The sequence below is a fragment of the Lithobates pipiens genome, unplaced genomic scaffold (assembly GCF_037356315.1).
Source record: "Lithobates pipiens isolate NorthernLeopardFrog02 unplaced genomic scaffold, aLitPip1_a1.2 Scaffold_8, whole genome shotgun sequence".
In the NCBI taxonomy this organism is placed as follows: domain Eukaryota; kingdom Metazoa; phylum Chordata; class Amphibia; order Anura; family Ranidae; genus Lithobates; species Lithobates pipiens.
The window spans coordinates 457,080,725-457,094,580 of record NW_027507903.1 but is presented as its reverse complement, the minus strand read 5'-3'; the positions used below and the strand labels follow the sequence as shown (position 1 = coordinate 457,094,580).

At 41.2% G+C, this 13,856-nt stretch overlaps 1 protein-coding gene across 2 annotated transcripts in view; it reads right to left on the bottom strand.

The window, feature by feature from the left end:
- RFX4 (regulatory factor X4) overlaps positions 1-13,856 on the bottom strand; it is a 143,912-nt gene that overhangs the window by 72,414 nt on the left and 57,642 nt on the right. For both annotated transcript variants that reach the window (XM_077468462.1, XM_077468463.1), the window contains exons 3-4: positions 12,166-12,226; positions 4,133-4,256 (exon numbers count right to left, since the gene is read on the bottom strand). In XM_077468462.1, the coding sequence (XP_077324588.1) occupies positions 4,133-4,256; positions 12,166-12,226 (185 nt within the window). The remainder of the gene's footprint in view (positions 1-4,132; positions 4,257-12,165; positions 12,227-13,856) is intronic.

Below are 13,856 nucleotides of genomic sequence, written 5' to 3'. Positions count from 1 at the left end.
AGCAATGAGAAAATACAAAAAGCTGCGCCAACATAAAAGTAACCTATAAATAAACACCCCTAAAAAAAGGATTATTTTTTATATATGTGAAATGTGAATAGTTGATATATTCAAAAACTTCTAAATAAAAAGTAACAATTAATAAGAATTCATCCTCAAAAAGTTCATAAAGGAGTCCATAAATGATCAACAGTTGCGGTCCTAAATGGAAACACCACGGTGGTTGAACACACTCAAATGCGCACAAGTGCCCGTCACCATATAGTGAGTGCGCTTACCAGATGGAACTTTGGTTAGAGCGTTATGGCTATATCATCAATCGCGTCAGAATATTCCTCTTTTTAGTAGATCAGCTCACCGAAATGAACAACAGCACTCTTATAAGCACATCTTAATCCACGATCCCAAAAAATACTTTGGTATTGTTCCTCTCAAATTCATGCAGGTGCAGCCTGCATGAATTTGAGAGGAACAATACCAAAGTATTTTTTGGGATTGTGTGTTAAGATGTGCTTATAAGAGTGCTGTTGTTCATTTCGGTGAGCTGATCTACTAAAAAGAGGAATATTCTGACGCGATTGATGATATAGCCATAACGCTCTAACCAAAGTTCCATCTGGTAAGCGCACTCACTATATGGTGACGGGCACTTGTGCGCATTTGAGTGTGTTCAACCACCGTGGTGTTTCCATTTAGGACCGCAACTGTTGATCATTTATGGACTCCTTTATGAACTTTTTGAGGATGAATTCTTATTAATTGTTACTTTTTATTTAGAAGTTTTTGAATATATCAACTATTCACGTTTCACATATATAAAAAATAATCCTTTTTTTAGGGGTGTTTATTTATAGGTTACTTTTATGTTGGCGCAGCTTTTTGTATTTTCTCATTTTTATTGAAAGCTGCATGTATAAACAGTACAATGTTAAATAGAGAATCATTCCTTTATGTATTTAAGGAAAGCCTGTTATCAATGTAAAAAACATTTTTGGCAAAAGCACAGGAAAGATCAATAAATGTATGCCTATTTGCAGTGTTTTTCCTTTCCATAAATTAATAAACGTCACAGAGTAACCTCCTAGATTTTTTTATTCATTTGCAATGTGCCTTTGAACTTGCTAGAACAATTGACTAGTCAATTTCCTAGTACAGCTTTTGCTTGCACATCATAGCCCTATTCTCTCCTGAGGGTGTATAATTGCTATCTGTGCTGACCCAGCTTCGCCCCTCCTCCATTCCACTTCCTAACCTTTTATGTAGCTGCTGGGGAGGAATGAAGGTGACAGCTTGGAGTCTGCTGGGCCCACTGACATCACATCCAACATGGCGACACCCAGTAGCAGTCTCAGGGCTTTTGTGTGTCTACATAAGGGAGGCTTTAACATGTAAATAACATTCCTAAAATATTAAATGCACATATAGTTTTATGGAATAAATGTTAAAATAAATGGTCTGCAGAGATGTCAAGCCAGAGAGACGCTTACTAGGGTGACCAAATAGTGATGCACAAAGGGAGTCACAGCAAATGTGCAGCCATGTCAACTCACTCTAAATTTTAGGACGTCACCCTGTTTTTACCTTCTCACCCTGCAGGATGTACAAATCTCTTTGATTCATCTCATGTCAACCTGGGAGAACACATCCCACATCCAATTCACATGACAGAATATTGTGATCGGCTCTCAATGGAGATAGTTCACACATCTCTGGGGCGGCTGCAAAGCGTATTGCACAGGGGTCCTGTGCATCTTTGACTCTGTTTCAGGTCTGAATTCAGGAAAAAACTCGGGCCTGATTTGTCCCTAAAATGGAAAACAGGGACACACCAGACCCCTTCTGTGAGCCGCATCCAGGTGTGAACCCAGCCTAATACATATACTCCAGAATAGAACATGTAATATATTATTATTGCCAAAATCTTATTTGGCAAAACAACTATGCCAATTTTAAGAAACCAAAAAACATAGAGGGTAATTCATCACTACTGTAGCAGGAAGAATCTGATGCAGATGTGCATGGCAATCAATCAGGTTCTATCATTCATTGTCAAGGCTTACCATGAAATTATAAGATATACCTAACTAATCTTAAAATGCTTCCTCCAGCTTCTTAACACCTATGCTAACTAATCTGTGTAAGAAGGTGTATATACTTACTTATTTTCAGGTTGCTTTGGTCAAGTCATGTGATCTCCCTTGTATCAGCTAGCCACAGCTGCAGGGAAGAGGAGAGAGCACTTAAACGCCTGGGGGTAGTGACGTCTCTATAGGTTCCTATGGCCCATCCATTGTTGGCGCTTCCTCCTCCCTCCTGCAGTTGTCACTGGCTGACACAGGGGAGCCGTGTTACATGACCGGACTAAAGATGCCTGAAAATAGGCACGTATATACATCTTTCTTAGAAAAAAAAACAAAAAGAGGAAAACAGGGAGGGGCACACCTTGTACAGTTAAATCTTTAATGATGAAAGTATTAAAATCCAGAAAGGTTGTGCTCACATATTTCATATACTAAAAGTGCCTTGAATGCAGCCCCATATTATTGTAGAGCCAATCACATTGTGGCCAGTGATGTCCAGTGGTTGATCAGCATGAAGTTTGAATCTCTCACTGCAGGCTGATAGGCTGAAGGGAGGCAGGCAATTCAGCTACACACTGGGCTCACCTGCACATCTGAGCATGCTGCTACTGGGCTCACACAGGTCCCTCCTACTATCAGGTGGACGTGCCTTCATGTTTCGGGGAAGTGTCCCCCTTTCTCAAGCCTGTCAGCACATCACAGGGCAACCTCCTAAAAACCATAGGCTGGCCAGACCACTGCCCAGGGATACTAGTCCCTTGCTCCCCTCAGCCATTAAAATGAGTACAAGGCAGGGAACTAAGTAAAATAACTATAGTTAGATATTCATTAATTATCATGTGCTTCATTTTTTGTCACACTGCTGATGGTATTGGTTTTATCTGACATGTAGCATGGACATCGTTACATTTTGCTTGTTATACATCTTTCTTACACAGGTTAGTCAGCATAGAAGAAGGAGTATGTTTAAAGCGTAACTCCACTTTTGTTGAGAAAAAAACATTCCCCTCTGGGTGATCGATGTACATTGAAAGGATTATAACTTTTGATGCAGATTCCTAGCTTTTGTTATTCTGAAGAAATCCATGTGTGTTTGTCTGTGCCTCTGTACTGAGTGGGTCTAATAGGAGTGATTTCATAATTAACTGTCAGGTGTGCAGCTGCAGGGCACTAATGAAGAAATCCGCTGGGCCTGCATCCCTTTAGACATGCTCCTATTGAAAGTATCTCTCAAAAAATAAAATTTTTGTTGCAGGGGATGCCTGAAATCTGACTTGTATCTTAGGCAGACTTCTGGGAAAATTGGTAAAACCAATCACACAAGCAGGAAATTATGTTTTTGGGGAGCAGTCAGTACACACTCTGTGTACAGAACAACTCCAGGTAGCCATATTGCAATGCATTCTCAGAAAATTACAGTGGCTGCAGATTGAAAAGGAAAGGTCCTTTTTAATAACATTCAACTACAACATGATCAGTGTCGCAATTATATGTGCTATGTTATTATTTTTTTCCCCCACGAAAGTGGAGCTACCCTTTAAGGCTAGTTAGGTATGGCCTGGAATTCCACTTTGAGGCCCCTTTCACATGGCCATTCCAATCCGGTCCGCATGTTGTTTTTTCAGGAAAACCTAATAAGAAGGGTCATGCAGCCCTATGGATAGACTGGTATAAGCGGACTCCTGTCTGTTTACACACGACTAACTCCAAGTCCACCGTTTTCCATTTTTGTGGACCGGATCACAGGCAGCCTGATATTTACATCTAACCGCCCATAGAGCTGACGCGGGTCTGCTGGCCAGAAACAGAACGAGCACGGATGTCAACACACTGGCATCCATGCCTGTTCACAGGGGATCTGCTCATAGAGTCAGCGCCATTGAAAGGGGCGTTAGTGATTAAGCTGAACATAGAAGTTGATTGGTTGCCATGCACAGCTGCTCCAGTTTTGACAAATTCCCCCACAGTAATTATGCGCAATTTCATTTTAAAAATCAGTTTCTAACACACTTTTTAAAAATGTAATTTATAGCCCTAGATATTGAGCTTACCTTGCCAAAGCTTGCAGCATTCACTGGCTGTGTGTCGTTTTTCTCACAGAAATCCAAGTAGTGCATATAAAGGGCACTTCTGGGGATGCAAACACCCTCTGCAATTTCATAGTTCTCTTCCAACCTTACAAAAAGTTGTGAAATATTTTCAATCAGGAACATTTTTACAATTTTATTTTGATTTTAGCAATTTTACTAATGTTTACAGTTTAATCCCTTCTCACCAGTGGAAGCCAACCCTTTAATGTTGCCCTTTGATGGCAATCGTGGCATTGCTACATGAGATGCCGGCCCATTAATGCCAGTCCTGGCATCTCTACATGAGAAATTACTGACCTGGAAGTATGTACATAATGTGCATCGATGCACCAGGTGTCCCAACATGTATTTATCAGGGGTGTGTTAGTAGTGAAGCAACTCTAGAACATTCACCTTCAGATACAAGCAAGCAATGGTTGGCTGACATTTTTCCTTTAGGAAAATTCTGCACTTTTCTCCCCCATAGTCAGCTTAAAGTGGAATTCCAGGCCACACCCAACCTACTAACATTTAAGATGGCTAACTTCTGTAAGAATACATAAATAGTGCCTTGAAACAGTATTCATACCCCTTGAAATTCATGTTACAGCCAAAAACGTCAATGTATTTTTTTGGAATGTTATGTGATAGACCAACACAAAGTGGCACATACTTGTGAAGTGGAAGGTATATGATAAATGGTTTTCAACATTTTTTACAATTAAATATCTGAAAAGTGTGGCGTGCATTTGTATTCCGCCCCCCCCCCCCCCCCAGTCAATACTTTGTAGGACCAACTTTCGCTGCGATTACAGCTACAAATCTTTTTGGGTATGTCTCTATCAGCTTTACACATCTAGAGAGTCACATTTTTGCCCATTCTTCTTTGCAAAATAGCTCAAGCTCTGTTAGATTAGATGGAGAGTGTCTGTGAACAGCTATTTTCAAGCCCTGCCACAGATTCTCAATTGGATCTAGGTCTGGACTTTGGGCCTTTCCAACACATGAATATGCTTTGATCTAAACCATTCCATTGTAGCTCTGGCGATATGTTTAGGGTTGTTGTCCTGCTGGAAGGTGAACCTCCGCCCCAGTCTCAAGTCTTTTGCAGACTCTAACAGGTTTTCTTCTAAAATTGCCCTGTATTTGGCTCCATCCATCTTCCCATCAATTCTGACCAGTTTCCTTGTCCCTGCTGAAGAAAAGCATCCCCACAACATGATGCTGCCACTATCATGTTTCACGGTGGGGGTGGTGTGTTCAGGGTGATGTGCAGTGTTAGTTTTTCGCCACACATAACGTTTGCTTTTAGGCCAAAAAGTTCAATTTTGATCTCATCTGACCAGAGCACCTTCTTCCACATGTTTGCTGTGTCCCCCACATGGCTTCTCGCAAACTGCAAATGGGTCTTCTTATGGATTTCTTTTAACACTGACTTTATTTCTGCCACTCTTCCATAAAGGCCAGATTTGTGGAGTGCGGGACTAATAGTTGTCCTGTGGACAGATTCTCTCACTTGAGCTGTGGATCTCTGCAGCTCCTCCAGAGTTACCATGGACCTCTTGACTGCTTCTCTGATTAATGCTCTCCTTGCCCGGCCTGTCAGTTTAGGTGGATGGCCATGTCTTGGTAGGTTTTCAGTTGTGTCATACTCTTTTCATTTTCGGATGATGGATTGAACAGTGCTCCGTGAGATGTTCAAAGCTTGGGATATTTTTTATAACCTAACCCTGCTTTAAACTTCTCCACAACTTTATCCCTGACCTGTCTGGCATGTTCCCTGCTTGGCTTTTATGATACTGTTTGTTCACTAAGGTTCTCTAACAAACCTCTGAGGGCTTTAAAGAACAGAAACTGAGATTAAATTATACACAGGTGAATTCTATTTACTAACTGTGATTTCTGAAGGCAATTGGTTCCACTAGATTTTAATTAGAGGTATTAGAGTAAAGGGAGCTGAATACAAATGCACGCCACACTTTTCAGATATTTATTTGTAAAAAAAATGGAAAATTATTTATCATTTTCCTTTTACTTCACAATTATGTGCCACTTTGTGTTGGTCTATCATATAAAATTCCAATAAAATACATTTGCGTTTTTGGTTGTAACATAGCAAAAAGGGGAAACATTCATGGCGTATGAATACACTGTATACTTACCTATTTTTAGCCCGCTCCGAGGGAGCGTTGACCACAGATGGGCCATAGGAGTCTATGGGGAATTCACCCATCCCAGGTATTCCACCCACCCTCTCCTCTTCCACCGGAGCGGTCTGACAATAGGTAAGTATATACATCTTTCTTATACAGGTTAGTCATCATAGGTGTGTTAGGAAGGGGGGGGGGGGCATTTTTAAGACTGGTTAGGTGTAGCCTAGAATTCTACTTTAAGCTCTTAATAGATTGTATAAGCTTTCTGTACCTTAAGGTGAATCTGGGCCTTGCCTATAGAAGTTTAAGGAACAAATTGAATACAATGGCAAAAGAAAAGAGGGCATAAACCAATAATGTCACACAGCCCAGTAAGGTTTATTCAGCCATTTAAGCAATTCAACTTGTCCCTGCCTGGGTGGAGAGCTACCCTCTCTGACATGTCTCCCCTTTACAGGCTTAATCAGAGAGATTTGATATGCATCCTGTACCTTAATCTGTGCTTTGCCCATGGAGGTTAAAGAAACGGGTTCACTTTAATGTTGTCCCCATAAGCTACATATATCTTTCTTTTGCCTTGAGCTGCTCTGTTTGTCTGCTGGGAAAGAAGAGAGGAATCACTGTATAAGCTTTATTCGCTAACACAGGGCTGAGGATTGCCATGCTCAGCCCTGTGGTCAAATGGGAGAAAGGGGAGTGAGTCATATGCTCCTTCCTAACAAAATTAGTGGGCATTTTTATTCACCTCTGGTTGCCAAAAGGAGTGACAGGATTGTTAAGAGAAAGTAAGCTGCCCTTGATCGACAAATGCAGGTCTGTTTTAAAGGTCAACTTTTCATTTAATTAGTTCCTCCACCCCGCTGCCCATTGGGAAAATACATACCTTTCTTCTCAATTCAGTGATTCTTCCTCCAACAAGGTCCTGCTTGCCACCTCTTCATACTGCACATGCATGCCGATGGCCCCCCTTCTTTCCTATGGGTGAGCTGTACTCCACTAGAGGCCCATGTACAGTATCTCACAAAATTGAGTACACCCCTCATATTTTTGTAAATATTTTATTATATCTTTTCATGTGACAACACTGAAGAAATTACACTTTGCTACAATGTAAAGTCGTGAGTGTACAGCTTGTATATCAGTGTAAATTTGCTGTCCCCTCAAAATAACTCAACACATAGCCATTAATGTCTAAAACGCTGGCAAGAAAAGTGAGGACACCTCTAAGTGAAAATGTCCAAATTGGGCCCAATTAGCCATTTTCCCTCCCCGGTGTCATGTGACTTGTTAGTGTTACAAGGTCTCAGGTGTGAATGGGAAACAGGTGTGTTAAATTTGGTGTTATCACTCCCTCAAACTGGTCACTGTAAGTTCAACATGGCACCTCATGGCAAGGAACTCTCTAAGGATCTGAAAAAAAGAAAGGTTGCACTACATAAAAAGGGCCTAGGCTATTAGAAGATTTCCAAGACCCCGAAACTAAGCTAGAGCACGGTGGCCAAGACCCTACAGCAGTTTAACAGGACAGGTTCCACTCAGAACAGTCCCACCATGGTCGACCAAAGAAGTTGAGTGCACATGCTCAGCGTCATATACAGAGGTCCTCTTTGTGAAATAGATGTATGAGTGCTGCCATCATTGCTGCAGAGGTTGAAGGGATGGGGTGGGGGGGGGTCAGCCTGTCAGTGCTCAGATCATACGCCATACGCTGTATCAAATGGGTCTACATGGCTGTCGTCCCATAAGGAAGCCTCTTCTAAAGATGATGCACAAGAAAACCTGCAAACAGTTTGCTGAAGACAAGCAGTCTAAGGACATGGATTAATGGAACCATGTGCTGTGGTCTGATGAGACCAAGATAAACGTATTTGGTTCAGATGGTGTCAAGTGTGTGTGGTAGCAACCAGGTGAGGAGTACAAAGACAAGTGTGTCTTGCCTACAGTCAAGCATGGTTGTGAGAGTGTCATGGTCTGGGGCTGCGTGAGTGCTACCCTCACTAGGGAGCTACAGTTCATTGAGGGAACCATGACTGCCAACATGTACTGTGACATAGTGAAGCAGAGCATGATCCCCTCCCTTCGGAGACTGGGCCACAGGATAGTATTTCAACATGATAACGACCCCAAACACACCTCCAAGATGACCACTGCCTGGCTAAAGAAGATGAGGGTAAAGGTGATAGGCTGGCTGAGCATGTCTCCAGACCTAAACCCTATTAAGCATCTGTTGGGCATCCTCAAATGGAAGGTAGAGGAGCGCAAGTTCTCTAACATCCATCAGCTCTGTGATATCATCATGAAGGAGTGGAAGAGGTCTCCAGTGGCAACCTATGAAGCTCTGGGGAACTCTATGCCCAAGAGGGTTAAGGCAGTGCTGGCAAATAATGGTGGCCACACAAAATATTGACACTTTGGGCCCAATTTGGAGATTTTAACTTAGGGGTGTACTTACTTTTGTTGCCAGCAGTTTAGACAATAATGGCTGTGTGTTGAGTTATTTTGAGGGGACAGAAAATTTACACTGTTTGACAAGCTGTACACTAACTACTTTACATTGTAGCAAAGTGTATTTTCTTCAGTGTTGTCACATGAAAAGATATAATAAAATATTTACAAAAATGTGAGGGTGTACTCACTTTTGTGAGATACTGTAAGTATATCATCTAATAGGAATAGAGCTGAAACATGCATATGGAATATCATGAGAAATTGGCTGAAAGCGTGTTGCAGGTGCAGGAGCATTTGTTGGATTAATTAAAGGACAACTTCACTAAAAAGTTTTAACACAAATAGGGTCAGTATCTTGCCTTCTTTTTTGCACCAGAAGAATGTTCTGGGAGGGTCAGGAAGGTTTGGGTGTCCACATCATCAACAAGGGGATAGCTACATTTGTAGAGGCTGGGTTTAAAGTCTAAAGAAGGCCATAGATAGTTGGAATCTCATTCAGCAGGGACCAGCCGACATTTAATCCATTTATGAGCATGCTGATTGCACACAAGTCCATCCATCAATCCACTTGGGTACAGCCAGCATGTCGGATTTCTAGCATGTGATTATTGCCAGCAGCTTTAGCCACTAGCAATAATCATTTTGTTCTTCCGGCAGGGACAGCTTACTGCCAGCAGTACACAACAGCACTGCGGGAGGGATTACCCCATTCAACATTGACTGTTGATGATGGATCTGAGCGATTCTCTTTCCTGCAACCTGTTGTTGCAGGATAGAAAATTGCATCATTTAGAGCCTGTCCAAATTCAAAAGTTTTATAAGTTTTGCAAGGAGTCCAGAAGTACAGAAGGTAGAAAAAAAGGAAGAAACTTTAGGTAAGCACTCATTAAGATGAAAGCTTCGCTCTATTGCTCTACAGGTGCACTTTAAAGTTGTTGTAAAGGCAGAAGGTTTTTTTATCTTCATGCATTCTATGCATGAAGGTAAAAAACCTTCAGTGTGCAGCCCCCCTCCCCCCCAAATACTTACCCTAGCATGATCTCAATCCAGCGATGTTCTGCCCTGGATCTCTGCCTCCTCATTGGCTCCCACTGCTGTCAATCACAGCCAGTGAGGAGGGGGTGGGGCCAAGTCCCATTCTATGGACACAGAGCATGGCTTGGGAGCGAGTATGCATGAGTGCCCCCATAGCAAGTGGCTGGAGGAACCCAGAGTGCCGATGGGGAACCAGAGAAAAGGTGGATCGGACCTGCTCTCTGTAAAACCATTGCTCAGAGCAGGTAAGTATTTTTTAATTTTTTAAATGAGCTTTTAGTAACCCTTTAAGTAATGACCTTAGGTGTTATTTATTAAAACAAGCATGTTGGTGTGCTAATGACATACTGTATCTTATTCATGTTATACACCATGACCAGTCGGTAGATGTTGCACCAGATTTTAGTCGCATAATTGATCCCTGTATGGTGTGCGAAAGTATTATACTGTACTAATATATTGAAACATACACATTATGACCGTGCTTCTTGATACACTAGCCAATGACAATAATGTCTTCCCTCGAAAATGGCTGTAGGGGAAGGTAAAGGTTTGGACTGGTTGCTATTCACTAACTCAGAACATTCTCATTGCTTTGATCAATGGGGCCACCCAAATGGCGGAAGTGTCTGAGAGGGGACTCTCAACTCAAGGCAGCCATGTTCTTATTACTTATTACCTGGCTATCAGAAAACCAGGCCGCTGAGTATAAGGAAACTTCCAATTAGTCCTAAGTCTCTGTGCTGCTCGTAAGATGTACTGTGCTAACTGCGCCTTGTGGCAGCTAACAATCTTGGCCATTTGCTCCTTTTTAAAGTGGAGCCATCATTAGTCTGGAAGTGTAGGAAAGGCTTTTATACCTACAGTGTTTAATGATCCCAGGACTAACACACAATCTTTTCTTTCCATTGTCCATTCCGCAACCAAATATAACCCACCGGGAACCGTACGGCCTCTCCAGCTACGTGTTGTGTTTATATATTCCCGTGATGTGCTGTGGAATAACCTCATTTGTTCTCTGAAGGGAGGAATTTTAATTGACCTAAAGTTTAACAGTTTTTTATATATACTGATGTTCTGGTTGCTAAGAGTGAAGAACTGAGTGTGATTGGAATGTGCATGTAATTAGATTTGATTTAGTGAAGAAAAAGTGATGTCACAGTTCACGGGGAAGGAGCTTGGCAGATAATAAATTGTTGGTATTTTGTGAAATGTACATCATCGTGATAGCAAATTTCAGGCAGAGCTGACTCATAAACTGGGAGTACTTATTAAAGTGTCCTGTGGGTTTTTAGCTTTGGGGGGAGAAGCATAGTCAGTCCCTGTTTTTTTTTTTTTCATTTATAAGGGTTTCAGTGTCTTTTTGAAAAGTGACCTGTATTTGTACAGTTACACCTTCCCATATCCTTACACTCTTTTGTTTAGGATTAGAAATATTTTCCATGTAAGTGTAAAATTTACACGTGTTTATTATCTCTCACAGAGATCACAATATACTCAATGACAATGCCTTCATCTGCTTTTCTCTCCAAAAAATTGTGCCATCTTTGCTCAGACATCATCCATGGTCACCGCCTACTTTCTGGCTCATATATGGCACAGTTATATGAATGCTGGTGTTTATACAGGTTTTGGCTGTATTCACAAATGTCTGGCACAGATCAGCTCCTGTAGCCTCTCAGCATATGACTAGCTACAATGTTGGAGTCTTTTTACAGGGAGAAGGAAACTGAAGAAATGCTTCTTCCTCCAGTAGAATGAAGATATCATCTCAGCCCAGACAAAGTTACTTGACTGGAGCTCAAGAACTACTTAAAAAAAAAAAAAAAAAAAGAACTATAACGACAGAGGTGCTGTAAAATGGGACAAGTTAATCATCATAGGCGTGCGCACAGGGTGTGCCGGCTGTTCCTGGGCACACCCTAATCACCTTGTGTGCAATATCATTATCACTTTTTTGCAGGCGGGGAGAGCTCCCTCTTATCAGCTCTGTGCCTGGGCTGGCAGGAAGATCAATGTGTCAGGGTCATATATATGTAGACACATACACGTGTCGTGCGTGTGTGTTTGAGGTTTGGGGTACACACCTATGTCAATCAATAATTCGTACAGATTTCTAGGAATTTCTAGGAGGTTGGGTTGTACAGGAGAGTTAGGTGTTTATAGTGTTGAGGGATGGAGAGATGTAATTGTTTAGTGATACCCCAATGAGTCATTTACAAGCAAAGGACACATTTGTGGATATTTGTATGAACTTTCTACCAAAGACTGCGAGAGAGACCAGCGAGAGGAAGACTAGGCAGTTGTACATACACAAATGTAACCATCAGTTAGCTATTATATACAGTTACAAAAGAAAACAGCAAAAAAGACAATTACCATTGTAAAGTGGCCGGTGTGGAATGAGGTTTCGATGCCCTATTTTCCTTCTCTTCATCTGCTGAAAAATCCAGAAGAATCAGATTATTATTAAAACTTTTTAAAACGACCTATAAAACAATATGGTGGTGCAAAGAACAAGAATGTGAAAAGTACTGTAAACCACAACATTAAGAGAATTTTTCTGCTCAGTAATATAGGTTAGTTTGGACACATTTGGATTTCATTTGCTATTTTCCCAGCTATACAGTCTATGATACTTTAAATTAACCCCCTAATTCTTTTATTTTACAGTGGACATACATTATTGCATTTAACTGTGTTTCCAGACTTTGATTATTGGTTTACTCCAATCACAGCCTTTGCCTTGCACATCCCTTTTTGGCCATAGACTACCACAGTCGTCCATTATTCTGCCCAGTGAGTGAGACATACTGTTTGAACATTTCAATATCGCCTATGGGTATGGTCATGTATGGTCTGTAGTTCAAATTAGCACTACTACTACCTGGGAGCAGCCAGTGCAGTTGGTTCCCTTTCTAGATACTTCTACTAGGCACTAAAGAGAGACTCCATATTTGCACTCTGGGCTTTATTTGGATATTATGCTGCTTTAAAGTGTAACTAGAGGCAACTTTCTTTTTCATTTTGGATAGAGCATTTTTTTCCCCTATTTGTGTCCCATTGCAGCGATTTCTCTTCACTTCCTGTCCTATAGCCAAACAGGGAGTGAGAGGAAATCCCTACAAGCTTAAGGGAATTCCTTGTGGACCCTCAGGTCACCAGAGCTAGTGTCCCCATTGGAAGATATCCCCTCTATTAATTTTCTGGGGAAAACCCAAAGTATGGAATTTTCTTTTACTTTTACTTTCAATGATAATGGTAAACAGGACAAATAGAGACAGTGAACTTAAATCCTTAATGGGGGCACATACAGCTAATCCCTCTCCACTAAAAATAAAAAAAGGTTTGGCTTTATTTATACTTTAAGTACACTTGTATTATGACACCCTTTTTAGACTCCTTGTATTATGTAATTATTTTGAAAAAGTCTAATGCTATAATGTGCTGATGAGGGAAGAATGGGGTCCTCTTTATTTTTTTGAACTATAGAAAATCTTACTTCTCTCTGTTTCCCACACACACTATCCGCTATGGTTCTGTTGCTTAATTTAGCAGCCACAAGTGTCTAGAGGTGGACAGAAAAAGAAAACAAGAAAAAAAATATATCACTGTGCAAATCTTGAGTCTTGGTGCTGCCTCCGTTTCACTGCTGCCCCAGGTACTGGCCAACAAGTACTGTTATAGTGTATACAGTAAATGCCTATAAACAATACATCATGATGATCCATAATACATCATTACATTATGATGATGCCCAAATGGTCAGCTTGTTGGAGCTTTTCCATAGCTCACAAATTAAAACAGATAATTAGCAGAGGAGAACATTGCTGCTTATGTATTATTTTACTTCTTTTATTTATTTTTAAAAACAAGAGATGCTTTTATAAAAGGGTGGAGTTCCAAAATGCATAAACAGTGTCACCATTGCTCTCCCTCTACCATCTGCTGGAGAATATCCAGTTCTGCAGTACGATTATGCTGCAGCTGCACCTCAGTTGTGGGGGCTTAAGTTTGGGTCAGAGCACCCTTAGTACCTGATCAAATGTGTGTCGGTCCTGACCTGCCAG